The sequence below is a fragment of the Macrobrachium nipponense genome, chromosome 1, assembly GCF_015104395.2.
Source record: "Macrobrachium nipponense isolate FS-2020 chromosome 1, ASM1510439v2, whole genome shotgun sequence".
Lineage (NCBI taxonomy): Eukaryota > Metazoa > Arthropoda > Malacostraca > Decapoda > Palaemonidae > Macrobrachium > Macrobrachium nipponense.
In genome coordinates this window covers 53,425,952-53,443,043 of record NC_087200.1, presented here as the reverse complement: position 1 = coordinate 53,443,043, position 17,092 = coordinate 53,425,952, and the positions used below count along the sequence as shown (strand labels likewise).

The following is a 17,092-nucleotide window of genomic DNA, read 5'->3' as shown; positions in this document are numbered from 1 at the left end:
TAAATCATGTTCCTCTCGTACATTTTAAAACTAAGCTATATTATGCTTTTTCTTATAGCATGCATCCTTTCTCATGAATAAATACAGCATTCTGCCATGTAATACTGCATATTTTGCATTTTTTAGGAAGTAAAAAAGTAACCCCCAAGATTTAAATTGCAACTTTGGTTACTAACCTCTATATTCGACCTACCCATACAAAAAAATTAGGTTTGGGAAAGAACATAACATGAAAACTTACAGCCCTTGCTGCTATTCGATCCCAGTCAAGCTGCTTTTCTCCTCTGTCTGGTATGACTTGCATTGGGGGCATTTTATCCAAGTCCTTAATGACTTTTTTAAGGTTTGTAATATCCTCCTCAAGGCTTTTGACCTGAAATAAATAAACCAATGTAATTTCAATTTTCAAAGAACACAAAACATTGGCACTACCAGTATTTCCTGAAAAGTACAATGTGATCACAATCAATAAACTAAAGTTTTCTCTTTCAGAGACTGTTTGTAATTTATTTAAGTTTTCTCTTAGAGACGGTCCATGACTTAAATATTTTGCTTGTGAATAAAATTGACAGCAATAATTATGCATCTGTACTTACCATAAAAGGGCATTTCTGCACCTTAAACTAAAATATACAGTTGAATCAGACATAAAAAAAATCACTTATTATTAGACTTCAGTGGATAATGAACACTAATCACTGTAGAGAATGAAACAGCTCCAGATTAATAGGACCAAGGCCCTGTTGGATAAGGGCAAAGTCAAGATAAAGGCAAGTTAACAAAAACTCAATGATTGTCTCTGTACCCTTTATCCCCAACATTGTCAACAACGCATAACCATGAACAACAACTATCACACTATAAACTGAAAACATAATTCAAAAGGCAATTACTCTATCTACTTCATTTTCCTGTATAAAATATACTGTATGAATACACTTTGCAAAAAAATTAACTTCTTTTTCTTTCTGTCATAAACGACACAATTTGGTAAGTAGGTAGCCTGCCTGTTTACCCCACAGCTTATCATGGTTTTACCACCTTTGTATTTTTATAGAGCATATTTCTTACTGGCTATTACCAAATTGCATTAATGTATACATATACTTGTGTATCATGTGATATTTTAGGAAAAAAATTTATACATATCTGATTTTAGAGGGTTGCACCATTCATGAGACACAAAATGTGTAGGACTTGTGGATTACTGGCCTAAGATGGGTGTTGCAATTACAGCATCCATTAGCATGAGCCAAACAGGCTATTACAGTTGTTTCTAAGCTGAATCTATTTACAGCATAAGGGAGTCCACGGTTATCGGCAGACTCGGTTAATGGCGATGCAGTTTTACGGCGCCTTTTTTGCGCCATGAAACCAGTGATTTATGGCGCCATAACAGGCTGGTATAGGGGCGCCATAAGCGCCATAAATCATTGAGTTTTGGTTAATGGCGGTTTTCGCTTACTGGCACTCCACCGAGAAAGAAATCCCTGCTGATAACTGGGGACTGCCTGTACTACTGTAGAGTGGACCCCTGCATGTTCAAGGATTTTTCTAAGGAACATATACGTCTATACGTTATTTGTGGAAAATTTATCTATTCACAGTAGTATTTTTCATTGTGATAAAACTACAACAAACTTAGGTATCAGTGTTTTTAGAGGGTTTTCTTTTGGTGGTTGAACTGTCAAAACAGGCAGTTATAAGCATTTTTGGATGGGTGTAAAGTATTCATGGATTTTTGCTATTTTTCAGGGATTGCGGTATGGATGCTCTGAAAATACCAGGGGTCGACTGTCTTACAGTATTGGTATCATGTTGTATCACCATCATAGCAAGAAAAATCACAATTTTTGGAAGCAAATTATATTTTTCATAACTATACAAACATGAGGTCCTTTACAATAGGAATTACTTAAGGCGAAGCCTGGACACAGTCACTGAAATCTTTAAACAAGGTGGTTCAGTAGTTAACTACCAGTCTGGTTGTTGAGAGTCCCTCATGACTGAAAAGTAAACATTCCAATTTGCTTTGGGCCCAGGTAGTTAGTAGACTGAGGGGTACCATGAGGTGGGCAGTCAGTGTAAAGGACCTCGGGTTTGTATAGTTAGGAAAAATACAATTTACTTCCTAAAACTGTAATTTGTTCCTACGCAATATACAAATCCTCGGTCCTTTACAATAGGAAGACTCAATGATTGAATGGAGGAATCTGCATGAGCCTCTATGAACCAACTGGGGTTCAGCCTACCTGAGATTTTCTTCCTGGTCGTAAGAGCCAGCAAGGATATCCAGTCACTGGCATCTGATCAGTCAGTCTTCTGGGATTTCTCCCACAGGAGAAGTACGAGTCCCCCTTATGAGAAAGCAAAGAACCACAGTGTCGGAGACAGTAACGCAAATACAAGTTATGGGTTTGTCTTATGTCAGAAAGCCCTTCCCTGCCTTGTAAATGAAGAGGAGGATATTTGCTTCTATTAACCAAGTAAGACTCTCTAAGTCTTACTTGTATCGGCCATCTAGTCCAGCATGTAACGGTCCAGGTACTCTGTGCCTCAAAGGGAAAGAGTAGGATGAGAGAGATGAAAGAACTTGTCACTCCACAGACCCGCTCATTCATACCAATACAAGATGAGATGCAACCTTGTCTAGTTAAGATGAGCAGGGCAAGCTACACAACTTGTTGAGCAGCCACCAGCTGCCCTAAGGAAAATGTGTTCAAGGACCTGTGGGCAATATCCCAAAGGTAATGTGAGGTGAAAGTGGTCTGGTGTGCCCCTCCCCCCACCCCCCTTCAAAACCTGATGCCCCTGACCTCATGAGCTCTCAGACAAAGTGTACCAGTATCACCTATGCCAGTTGCTGATATCCATATATTTAATTATATATATATATTATATATATATATAATGATATATCTATATATATATATATATATATATATATATCATATATATATACATCAGCGGCCCTCGGTTAGCAAAGGAAGGGGTTCCGTTCCTGGCCACCGACTGCCAAGCGATTTTCGACACTGAGTGATTTTAAGCCTACGGCCGCCGCACACCTTCTTTCGAAACTCTAGACCAGTCAAAGGCGCCGTAATCCCACAACGGCGCAATAAGTAAAATTATATTTATGCAGTATAGTACTATAGAATTTACTGTACAGTTCATGTGGGTGTCTACAGTATGTAAAGATATAATAAAGTTTATACAGTGTACAGGTAGCTGTAGTGTTCAGGTTACGATCATTAGTCTTACGATAGTTCGATTTTATGAGAGATCAAATTACAATGGCCTAACTTTATCCATCTTCTAGTTACATAAGTTCAATAACAGCAAAAGAGAATGATGAAAGTATGGTTTTAACGTTATACTCGTTGCGGGAACGTGTACAGCCATGAACAACCGAACGAGAAACTACTTTTTTTTTTTTTCTTTAAGTACAACCGAACTGGATAACATCTGTTTGGCTTGTATTTCGATCATCGTACTACAGTGCAACATTACCGTATTTGTTATAAATGGCGTTATGTATAGAATAGAACTGAGATATCTTAATGTAATAAGTTTATTCGCTATAGATCAGAGATCAATATAGATTAAGATCAATCGGGAAATATACCGTTAAATTTTAAACCTAGTTATAACTGAAGCTGAGAAAACTGTTCAAGCTGCTAATGACTATTATCGTACATCGGCAAACAAGGATCGAAAACTTGCAGTAAACGTCTGCCATCCACACACAACTGTAGATACAATTGGGATAAAATCATTTTAATCAAAACTACTGTGCTTGAAAGAACACATTTTACTGTTGGTTTCACGCCGATATAAGGATAAATAACGTAAAGTTCGTATTACGATGATATAAAGGAAAAAAAATTATGTATTGCGAACGGAATCACGTAATTTTTTACGGCAATAAACATGCCGCCAACGTAATCTGTTAACGAAAAAATAGTAGTTCACATTCACAACGAGACATATTCAATAAATAAATTTTTTTTTTTATTTCCACCTAAAAAACACGCTGTATAAGGAAAAATAACTTTGTCTCATATAAGTCAAGTATATATATATTCATTTATGCTAACTAGAAGCAAGAGCATTCGCTCAGAATTGCGTTATGGTGAAACAGACTCGTATTCATCAGCTGATTTCAAACCACAACATTGGCCGCTCAGCGGAATACGGAACTTTGAAGTTTGGCCGATAGTATTTTAAAATACAATAATATGAGAATACATACAATATTCTTGGATACAGTGAAATAATGTATAACTTTTTAACCCTTAAACGCCGAAGCGGTAAATAAAAAAATGACTCCCGTGTGCCGGAGGGGTTTGAGAGTGAGCTCGGAAGCGGAAAAAATATTTTTTTCAAAAAATCACAGCGCGCTTAGTTTTCAAGATTAAGAGTTCATTTTTGGCTCCTTTTTTTGTCATTGCTTGAAGTTTAGTATGCAACCATCAGAATGAAAAAAAATTATCATTATCAAGATATAAATAATGCGATATATGATAGCACAAAAACTAAATTTCATCTATAATTGTATTCAAATCGCGCTGTGCGCCAAACGGTTAGAGGTAACAAGTTACTTTTTTTTCGTTGTAATGTGCACTAAATTGTGATCATTTTGATATATAACACATTGTAAAACGATAAAAGCAACACAGAGAAAAAATTATCACAAAATGATGCATGAGTTTGTAGCGCGCGGATGTAAAAAAATAATTTTTTTAAAAATTCACCATAAATCGAAATATTGTTATAGAGACTTGCAATTTGTTTCAAAATGAAGGAAAATGATTGAATATTACGATACTGTAAGAGTTTTAGCTTACAAATGCAGTTTTCGATTTTCGACCATTTCGAACGAGTTAAAGTTGACCGAATGTTTCCCCCCCCGAATTTTTGAAAATTTAAAAATTTTTTTTTTTATATGCAAATATAAAAAAAATTGAGAAATGCTACAACCTTGCAATAATTTTTGTTATATTGTGCATGTTTTTTTTTTTTTTTTGCGCACATTTTCATATATAAAACTCTAAAAAAAAAAAGCGTAATATGAAACAAAAAAAAGGCTCAAATATTAGGAGAATGTGACCTACGCGTTTCCGTGATTTTCGGCCGAGAATCGGCGCGCGGACGGAATAAAAATATTTTTTTTCAAATATTCACCATAAATCGAGATATTGTTCTAGAGACTTGCAATATGTTTTAAATTGAAGATAAATGATTGAATATTACTAGACTGTAAGATTTGTATGTTACAAATGCGTTTTTTTACCATTTCGGTTGAGTCAAAGTTGACCGATCGTAGTTTTTTTCGTACTTATCGTACTTTATATGCAAATATTTCAAAAATGATAAATGCTACAACCTTCCGATATTTTTTTGTTATATTGTGCACGGTTTTGCGCCACATTTCCATATATAACCCTCTAAAAAAAGCGTAATATGAAAAGGCACAAATATTAGGAGAATGTGACCATTGCGTTTCCGAGATTTTCGGCCGAGAATCGGCGCGCGGACGGAATAAAAATATTTTTTTCAAATATTCACCATAAATCGAGATATTGTTCTAGAGACTTGCAATATGTTTTAAATTGAAGATAAATGATTGAATATTACTAGACTGTAAGATTTTTATGTTATAAATGCGTTTTTTTACCTTTTCGGTTGAGTCAAAGTTGACCGATCGTAGTTTTTTTTCGTACTTATCGTACTTTATATGCAAATATTTCAAAAATGAGAAATGCTACAACCTTCCGATATTTTTTGTTTTTTTTTTTATATGTGCATGTTTTTGCGACATTTCCCCATATATAAAAACCTTTTAAAAAAGCGTAATATGAAAAGGCCTCAAATATTAGGAGAATGTGACCTACGCGTTTCGGAGATTTTTCGGCCGAGAATCCAGCGCGCGGGGAGGGGAGGGGAAAAAAAAAAAAATATTTTTTTTTTTTTTTTTTTTTTTTTTTTTTTTTTTTTTTTTTTTTTTTTTTTTTTTTTTTTTTTTTTTTCAAAAAAATTCACCATAAATCGAGATATTGTTCTAGAGACTTGCAATTTGTTTTAAAAATGAATAAATGATTGAATATTACTAGACTGTAAGATTTTTATGTTATAAGGACGTTTTTTTTACCTTTTCGGTGAGTCAAAGTTGGGACCGATCGTAGTTTTTTTCGTACTTATCGTACTTTATATGAAATATTCAAAAATGAGAAATGGCTACAAACTTTCAATATTTTTGTATATTGTGCATGTTTTTGCGCGCATTTCCATATATAAAACCTATAAAAATAAGCGTTAATATGAAAAGGCACAAAATATTACAGAGAATGTGACTTACGCGGTTTCGGAGATCGGCCGAGAACGTCGCGCGGAGGGGAAAAAAATATTTTTTTCAAAAATTCACCATAAAATCGAGATATTGATCTAGAGACTTGCAATATGTTTTTAAAATGAAGATAAATGATTGAATATTCTAGACTGTAAGATTTTTATGTTAAATAAAGCGTTTTTTTACCTTTTCGGTTGAGTCAAAGTTGACGATTGTAGTTTTTTTCGTACTTATCGTACTTTATATGCAAATATTTCAAAAATGATAAATGCTACAACCTTCCAATATTTTTTGTTATATTGTGCATGTTTTTGCACACATTTCCATATATAAACCTTTAAAAAAAGCGTAATATGAAAAGGCTCAAATATTAGGAGAATGCGACCTACGCGTTTCCGAGATTTTCGGCCGAGAATCGGCGCGCGGACGGAATAAATTTATTTTTTTCAAAAATTCACCATAAATCGAGATATTGTTCTAGAGACTTGCAATTTGTTTTAAAATGAAGATAAATTATTGAATATTACTAGACTGTAAGATTTTTATGTTATAAATGCGTTTTTTGACCTTTTTGGTTGAGTCAAAGTTGACCGATCGTAGTTTTTTTCGTACTTATCGTACTTTATATGCAAATATTTCAAAAATGAGAAATGCTACAACCTTCCAATATTTTTTGTTATATTGTGCATGTTTTTGCGCAAATTTTCCATATATTAAAACTATAAATAAGCGGTAATATGAAAAGGCACAAATATTAGGAGAATGTGACCTACACGTTTCGGAGATTTTCGGCCGAGAATCGGCGCGCGGAGGGAATACAAATATTTTTTTCAAATATTCACCATAAATCGAGATATTGTTCTAGAGACTTGCAATTTGTTTTAAAGTGAAGGTAAATGATTGAATATTACTAGAACGGTAAAGTAATGTGCTTACCCAAAAAAAAAAATATTTATAAATATATATATATATATATTCATATATATATATATATAGATATATATTATATATATTATATATATAATACTTAGATATAATATATATATAATATATTATATATATATATATAAATAATATATAATAGATAATTATATAATATAATATCTATACTATATATATACTATATATAATTTTTTTATACGTAAAATTATAGATATTACATTCTTCGATTCTGGTAACCAATTACACAAAAATAAAAGGGAATGGCAGGTGACACTTCTTCTTTTCCATTTTCGCATACAATGAAATGTCATTATTATTATTTTATCATGCACACATTCAGATATATAAAAAATTGTAATAAATATAAAACTAATATAAAATAAATGCAGAAGACTCATCGTAATCCTGACCTTCGTTCTATTCTTGTTTTTCTCCCTCCTCCATTGAAGAGTCTTGCATTTTTTTTCCACTCGACATGACGAGGTACAGGTGGAGGAGGAGACGCGCGGCCTTACTGCTGATGGACCCGGCGGCCCTGTGCGCCCTCCGCTGTCGGTTTAGGGGGCGCGCTCCAATACATGACCTTAGTGTGGTACTTTCGGTCACACTCCCCTATCCTGCAAAGAGCAACTTTGCAGAGACGACAGAAGAACCGGGTGTCTCTCCTTTCTGCCATTCATATGGCACACCCGGCACCCGTTTTCTGCCTTCGTCCTTCTAAGGCCTCCAGTATGCGTTCCCCTGGCTGCAGCCGACACGCAGGGTCCACTACCCGACGTGAAGCGGTGATGGCGGGGCCAGCAGCAAGAGGGGCTTCGTCAGCAGGGGCGGCGGCAGCAGGGGCGTCGTCAGCAGGGGCGTCGTCAGCAAGGGCGGCGGCAGGTCGAGCGAAGTTGGCCCTCCTATCTGCCCTTTCCTCTAGGGGCAGATCTGCAGCTCTTAGGGCCAGGGGGTCAGTTATGGAAGGCCACTCATCGGGAATCAAAGTTGATGAGGGCATTCCCGGCTACCTCTAGAACTGTATGTGGGGTCAACCCTCGGAAAGATTGTCACCCGCACCCGGTACCCACAGTACAGTATGTAGGCATTTTGGAGGGGCCAACTGAAGGATGTATTTGAGGAGCTTCTGTGTCCACCTTCTGGCTTCTCCTGGCGAAGGGGGATAGTACTGGATGAGCTGATCAAAGAGATCAACTCCTCCCATGTGCCTGTTGTAGTGCCTAATGACAGTAGGCCGCTCGGTACGAAACTCCTCAAACACAACTCGGGCCCTGTCAACGTGTCTTCTCCGCTGTACGATCTCTTCTTGGATGGGTTCATGACTCGTCGTAATCATGGGGACGAGTCGGACACCCTTCCAACAGATGACGAAGGACAGCGCCCTTCCGCCGCCACTCTGTCTCTCCTCTTGCCAGGTCGTTGCGGGATGACTAGCGAACCTCTTGAGGACATTCGTACTGGGCCCCCAGCGCACCAACCGAACGGGGTAGCTACTGACGTGAACACCTGCTTCATACAGGGGTTTTTTTTTTTTTTTGTTTTCCTGGGCCAGGGATAATGAGTTATAATAATTATCCATAAACAGGTGATATCCCTGGTTGCGGAAACGTCCCACAAGGTTGAATACAGTGTCACGCAGCGTGAGAAGACCCCGGTATACACTGAAAAGTCCACAACGTATCCAGTGTTGGCCTCGGTAATGAGAAAGAATTTCACACCATATTTCTTTGGCTTCTTGGGGTTATACACTTTTATACTAAGACGTCCTTTGTAAGGCATCATCCCCTCATCCAAAGACAGGTTTTTTTTTTTTTTTTTTTTTTTTTTTTTCCTTTCCAGGAATCACGAGATTACTACACCGCTCACGGATATAATCTAACACTGTACGCACTAAATGAGGCGATCACTGTTATTCTGGGGTATGTCCCTTCGGTTTGAAAGGCGTTGAAGTACCTGTCCAACGCCAGGAATTATCACGGGACATAACGCCAGGCACATTCGGCATACATAAAAAATAATTTCTCCTCCAATATTGCCTGACGTCAACAGCAGGTGTCATACCAAAATAAATGTGGAGCCCCAACAATGTGCCATGTCCAATGAGGTTGCAACCCCGCCAGTAATTAACGACAAGGTCGTCCTCAGCTCATAATCTCGGCAGTACCGAGCGTAGTCCCACCGTCTCGGGTACCAGGTATTCCAGCAATTTCCCGCGTCAGGAAAAGCTGGATGAACCCCAAAACAGTCAGGGGTACTGGTACGGTCATCCCAGGGGTTGCCGTGAAGGGGTGCATGTTAGGAGGGGTGGGGTCCTCCGTCCACCCCTCGTCACTCTCCGACGACCGACCTTCACTTGGCTGGCGCGACGAGCCGACTTTCTATGTGCCCGTGCCCGTGCGCACTAACCCCCCCCCCACCCCCACCCCCCCCCCCCCCCCCCGTTGGCCCATCACCCCTCACTTAGGCCCTCACTTTCGTATCGTCCTCTGCGATAAAACTTGAGCCCGTATCCCCACCCTCCCCCTCCTCCTCAGATTCCCCCTCGTAAGCACTGAACCCACTGAATTCGAGCTCACTTTCGCGATGTGAGCCTCGAATGGACATTGGGGGCAAATATTCATCCTCACTTTCATTGGGACTGATGTCCTCATCACTCGATGACCATCCGCCATCAAAATGAGGACTTGCGACACGTTCCCGATCAAGCTCCGAAAGATATTCGTCTATGTCCCTTGGTTGGAGGCCTCCCAAATGCCTACGAATGCCCCTAAGGACGCCCACATGCTTCCTAGGGGTAACCAAAGGCATACGATGTGTTCCCGAAACACTTTCAGCCCCCACACGTGGCCGCACAGAACGGCCTTGAGGCGCGGGGTCATGCTGGGTGCTTGGCCCCTCGCCAGCATCCAGGTCCAAAACTCGCCTTACACGATCCCTTCCGACGGGTAAAACGCGCCTTTCACGGTTCACACGTCGTTGAGACATATCTACGAATGTCCTGTAGCAATACAAATGCTCAAAGTCTCGCACAAGTCCAGAAAAACACGCTTTTCACGAAAGATCGCTCTCGGATGGTGCGCTACTGATGCTGGCTGGAGCGAGAAGAAGGGATATCGCGCATGCGCACCTGGGTCACGCTTCAAAACAAAACAAGGCCTTGATCCGTGAACTCCCAGCATCCCCCAAGGCGCGTGATTCAAAAGTTTTAGGCTGGTAGGCCCTATAAGTATTTTTCCGCGAATTGTCAAAAAAATTAACTTTCGTATTGGTTTCGACGTAAAAAATACCGTCCAGTCGGCATCCGACAGACAATTTATCTCGACGTAAAATACGTCCAGTCAGCGTTTAAGGGTTAAAGGATTTATGGAAAAGATGCATAATTAATAAAATAAAACAATGCATTTTTCGGAACTGGCGGACAAGAACAAACATGAAAAACCATCCCCTGACAACGTGGAGCGTAGTTACAAAGGCTGCCTTAATTTGTATCTTATTTCTGTAAAAAATGAAAATACCTTTACGCAATATATTTTCATTCACATTTTAAACATAAAAGCATAAATATTTGAAAAATCGACACATCAATCGCTAAATTTGCACACTTTTTTTTTCTTTTAACTCGATATTTTCGGAAGAGCGGCAGACGGCGGCATACAAGAACGAACTTGAAAAAAACATCGTAGTCGATAACTTGAAGGGGAGTTTCAAAAGCTGCCTTTTTATCATATTTCTGCACAGAAATAAAAATACCCTCATTCGTAATTACATAATACATTTTTATAAACATTGTTTTTAACATAACAAAAAGCATAAACATTTATAAAATCGACACATCGATCGCTAATTTGCACTTTTTTTAAATCTATATTTTTTTTTTTCGGAAGAGGGCGGCAGGCGCCGGCTTACAAGAAAGAACATGAAAAAAACATCGTATTTGATAACGTGAAGGCAGTTTCAAAAGCTGCCTTTGTATCATATTTCTGTACAGACAAATAAAAATGCCTTTCACGTAATACATTTTCATACACATTTTAAACAAAAGCATGAACAATTATGAATCGACACATCCATAGCTAAATTTGCACTTATGTAACTCGATATTTTCGGCATAGAACGGCGTCAGAGGCATATATTTTACCCTAATACCTACGTAATAACTCCATAAAATTTGTTAATATAATTTGCATAACCTTTATGGTCTGAACGGCATTTCTACATATGTATGAACTCGTTAGACAACGGCGCTAGCGGCGCTGTTAACTGAAATTTTTGCCGTAAAGATACCTTTAAAATGCCTTATTTTTTTAATGAATATTTTTGACGACTGCCGTAAAACCGATTCGCCGTTGAGTGATTGCGCCGTTAACCGCGGGCCGCCTGTATATATATATATATATATATATATATATATATATATATATATATATATATATATATATATACATACACATATATATATATATATATATATATATATATATATATATATATATATATATATATATATATATATATATATACATACACATATATATATATATATATATATATATATATATATATATATATATATACATCACATATATATATATATATATATATATATATATATATATATATATATATATATATATATTATATATATATATATATATATATATATATACCTATATACTATATATATATATATATATATATATATATATATATACTATATATACATCATATACATACTACATACATACATACATACATATCATACATACATACATACATACATACTACATACATACATACATACATACATACATCATACATATATATATATATAATATATATATATATATATATATATATATATATATATATATATATACAGGTGGCCCTCGGTTAGCGGCAGGGGTTCCGTTCCTGGCCGCCGAAGGCAAGCGATTTTCGACGCTGAGTGATTTTAAAGCCAACGGCCACCGCACACCTTCTTTCGAAACTCTAGACCAGTCAAAGGCGCCGTAATCCACAAACGGCGCAATAAGTAAAATTATATCTATGCAGTATAGTACTATAGAATTTACTGTACAGTACTTTTGGGTGTCTAGAGTATGTAAAGATATAATAAAGTTTATACAGTGTACAGGTAGCTGTAGTGTTCAGGTTACGATCATTAGTCTTACGATAGTCCGATTTTATGAGAGATCAAATTACAATGGCTTAACTTTATCCATCTTCTAGTTACATAAGTTCAATAACAGCAAAAGAGAATGATGAAAGTATGGTTTTAACGTTATACTCGTTGCAGGAACGTGTACAGCCATGAACAACCGAACGAGAAAAGACTTTATTTTTTTCTAAGTACAACCGAACTGGATAACATCCGTTTGGCTTGTATTTGAATCATCATACAACAGTACAACACATTACCCCCGGTAAAGTTTGGTTTATAAATGGCGTTATGTATAGAATAGAACTGAGATATCTTAATGTAATAACTTTATTCGCTATAGATCAGAGATCAAATTAGATTAAAGATCAATCGGGAAATATACTGTTAAATTTAAACCTAGTTATAACTGAAGCTGAGAAAACTGTTCAAGCTGCTAATGACTATTATCGTACATCGGCAACAAGGATAAAATTGCAGTAAACGTATGCCATCAAACACAACTGTAGATAAAATTGGGATAAAATCATTTTAATCAAAACTACTGTGCTTGAAAGAACACATTTTACTGTTGGTTTCATGCCGATATAAGATAAATAACGTAAAGTTTGTATTACGATGATATAAAGGATTATTGTGAACGGAATCCCGTAATTTTTTACGCAATAAACATGCCGCCAACGTAATATGTTAACGAAAAAAAAAGTAGTTCACATTCACAACGAGACATATTCAATAAATATTTCCACCTAAATCATGCTGTATAAGGAAAAATAAATTTGTCTCATATAAGTCAAGTATCTAGATAATCGTTTATGCTAACTAGAAGCAAGAGCATTCGCTCAGAATTGTGTTATGGTGAAACAAACTCGTATTCATCAGCTGATTTCAAACCACAACATTGCCCGCTCCGCGGAATACGGGCTTAAATTTGCCGTAGTATTTTAAAATACAATAATATGAGAATACATACAATATTCTTGGATACAGTGAAATAATGTATAACTTTTTAAAGGATTTATGGAAGAGATGCATAATTAATAAAATAACACAATGCATTTTTCGGAACTGGCGGACAAGAACGAACATGAAAAAACATCCCCTGACAACGTGGAGCGTAGTTACAAAGGCTGCCTTAATTTGTATCTTATTTCTGTACAAAAATGAAATTACCTTTACGTAATATATTTTCATACACATTTTAAACATAAAAGCATAAATATTTAAAAAATTGACACATCGATCACTAAATTTGCACTCTTTTTAACTCTATATTTTCGGAAGAACGGCAGACGGCGGCATACAAGAACGAACTTGAAAAAACATTGTAGTCGATAACTAGAAGGGCAGTTTCAAAAGCTGCCTTTTTATCATATTTCTGCACAGAAATAAAAATACTCTATTCATAATACATTTTCATACACATTTTAATCATAAAAGCATAAACATTTATAAAATCGACACATCGATCGCTAATTTGCACTGTTTTTAAATTGATATTTTCGGAAGAGCGGCAGGCGGCGGCTCACAAGAAAGAACATGAAAAAACATAGTATTTGATAATGTGAAGGGCAGTTTCAAAAGCTGCCTTGTATTATATTTCTGTACAGAAATAAAAATGCCTTTCACGTAATAAATTTTCATACACATTTTAAACAAAAGCATGAACATTTATAAATCGACACATCCATAGCTAAATTTGCACTTATGTAACTTGATATTTTCGGCATAGAACATCGTCAGAGGCATATATTTTAACCTAATACCTACGTAATAACTCTCCATAAAATTTGTTAATATAATTTGCATAACCTTTATGGTCTGAACGGCAGTTCTACAAATGTATGAACTCGTTAGACAACGGCGCTAGCGGCACTGTTAACTGAAAATTGTGCCGTAAAGATACCTTTAAAATGCCTTATTTTTTTAATGAATATTTTTGACGACCGCCGTAAAACTGATTCGCCGTTGAGTGATTGCGCTGTTAACCGCGGGCCGCGTTCTCCAGATTCGCGGACTCACACATTCGCGGATTTCTCTCGGTAACGTTTCCTGCATTATTCGCGAAAACTCGCGCATTTCGCAGTATTTTTTCTATGAGAATATCCACAAATTCATGGTTTTTGGTATCAATTTCATCATAAAATGCACTTTTTGTGATAAAACTATTAAAAAAAACAACAAAAAAAAAAGTATGAACATTTTTAGTGGTTTTTTCCTAAGTTTTAACAATTAACAAAATAGGCTTTTTTTTGTTTTTTTTTTAGCGTTTTTATAGGGGTTCCAAACATTTGCGGATTCTAACTATTCGCGGGGGGGTCTGGTACGCACCCCCGCGAATACGGGGGGACCACTGTATATATATATATATATAGTATATATATATATATATATATATATATATTTAGAGAGAGAGAGAGAGAGAGAGAGAGAGAGAGAGAGAGAGAGATATATATAATATATATATATATATATATATATATATATATATATATATATGTATATATATGTATATATATGAGTATATATATATATATATATATATATATATATATATATATAAATAAAGATAAATGCCACGAAGGAAAAATAAACGAAGGAGTCTGCGAGTCTTTCGGCTTAAAAAGCCCTTTACTGAAGCAGATACTGACAAAAATACGAGAAAAGACAATACAAGAAGGTTCGTATAACTGACAGATAGGGATTATAAAAGGATTAGTGCCTAGAATCCGACACACCTGGAAGATAAGAAACCTTCCCAAACAAGCATAAACAAAGGGTGCAATTAAAGGTTTAAGACAATCATCTCAGATACAATCTCCAGACAATTAAAGGATTATAGGTGACAGCTATACGGAACCTGGTAAACAAAACCATATTCACAAAACATGACAGACCTACATTACAAAAAAAAAAAATTTTTTTTAATAACTCTAAGGCAACTGATTTTTATTTAAGTCAGTTAATTATAATATTTGAGGTCATTCTTAAACTGTTAACAGATTACAAGGTCTAAATGAAAAAGGCCCACGACTAACATTGAAATGACAATGAAAAGTAAGTTTTTGTATTAAAGCAGATTACTAAAAGATTTTCGTGATAAGCATCTCTTGACCGTGCAATTAACTGACTGTCAATCCAATTAATTCGGTGGTTGTTATATATCACTTAATGAAGAAATAATGCATTAGATTTTTGCCCAGTTTTTAAACAGAGTATTTAGATGCTGGTCTTAAGACCTTACTTCTAAGCCCTTGCTCGACTGTCCGAGATAGAATGAGGGACAATGCCATACATGGAAGGTTTTATATATTATGTTGTTGCTTCTCTGGGGCCATTTTTTTATTAACATTCTTTTTAGTGTGTTGTTATTATAGGAAGAAACAAGGTTGACATTAAAAGCTTTTAACAATGGTTTAATGGTTTCAAATCCGTTAAAATAAGGCAAACTGAGAATGTTCTTAGAATTTTCTTTCTGTGTTGTTTTCAGTACGTATAAAAACTTTTTGTGGGCTTTATTATAACAAATGTCTAATATATGTGAAGGATAGCATAAATCTTTCCCTATTTTTTCTTATGTATTCAAATTCTTGATCCAAATATTGTGGACTTACAATTCGCAATGCTCGTAAAAACATAGAGGAAAAAATTGATATTTTTATATTAAGATGGTGGCCTGAGAAGAAATGAACATAAGTTAAGTTGTTAGTCGGTTTCCTATAAATACTGAATTTACATTGAAATGGTTCTCTATGTATCAAAACGTCTAAGAAAGGGAGGCAATTGTCTTTTTCTAATTCTAGAGTAAACTTAATCGATGGTACCTGGTTATTTAATTTAGGAGGGGGGGGGGGGGGGAGTAAAAATCATTTACATCAATACCGACAGGAAGAACAGCTAAACAATCATCAACGTAACGATACCACTTTACAGGAATATGAATGATATTAGGTAAGTAGCGTTTTTCGAAGAATTCCATATACAGGTTTGAGAGCAATGGTGATAAAGGATTTCCCATTGCCATGCCAAAAATTTGTTGATAAAATTCACCATTGAATATAAACTTACAATCACAAATGCACAAACTCGTGAGTGAAATAATGTGACTTATAGGTAGGTAATTTCATGCTGAGTTAGTCATGCAAGATATTCTAAAATAGAGTCTATAGGACTTAGTAAAAAAGGAGAACATACGTCAAAACTAACGAATCTATCAGTAGGGCAAAGAGCAATTTTGTATAATTTATCAACTAAATCTAGAGAATTATATATATGAGAATCGGAGATGGTTCCAAGTAACGGGGACAAGATCTTAGTGATATATTTCGAGAGTTTATATGAAATTGAACCAACAGTACTGATAATAGGCCGCATAGGGTTATTTTGCTTTTGTGCGTTTTGACTAATCCATATAAGTAAGGTAGCGAAGGAGAATTGACTGACAATTTGCCTAGTAGTTCTGTTTTATCTTTAAGGATACTTTTCACTATGCTATTGAAGTTTTTTATGACTTGATCAAGAGGATTTTTTGTTAGTTTTTTATAAGTCACATCATCATCCAGTAGGGCTTGCATACGTGATATGTAGTCAGCTTTATCTAAAATTACTATACTATTTGACTTATCAGCTTTTGTGATGTGGCA

General features: G+C 35.9%; 1 protein-coding gene across 2 annotated transcripts in view; it reads right to left on the bottom strand.

Annotated features, from left to right (window-relative positions):
- LOC135219304 (uncharacterized) overlaps positions 1-17,092 on the bottom strand; it is a 347,240-nt gene that overhangs the window by 196,595 nt on the left and 133,553 nt on the right. For both annotated transcript variants that reach the window (XM_064255961.1, XM_064255960.1), the window contains exon 7: positions 242-373. In XM_064255961.1, the coding sequence (XP_064112031.1) occupies positions 242-373 (132 nt within the window). The remainder of the gene's footprint in view (positions 1-241; positions 374-17,092) is intronic.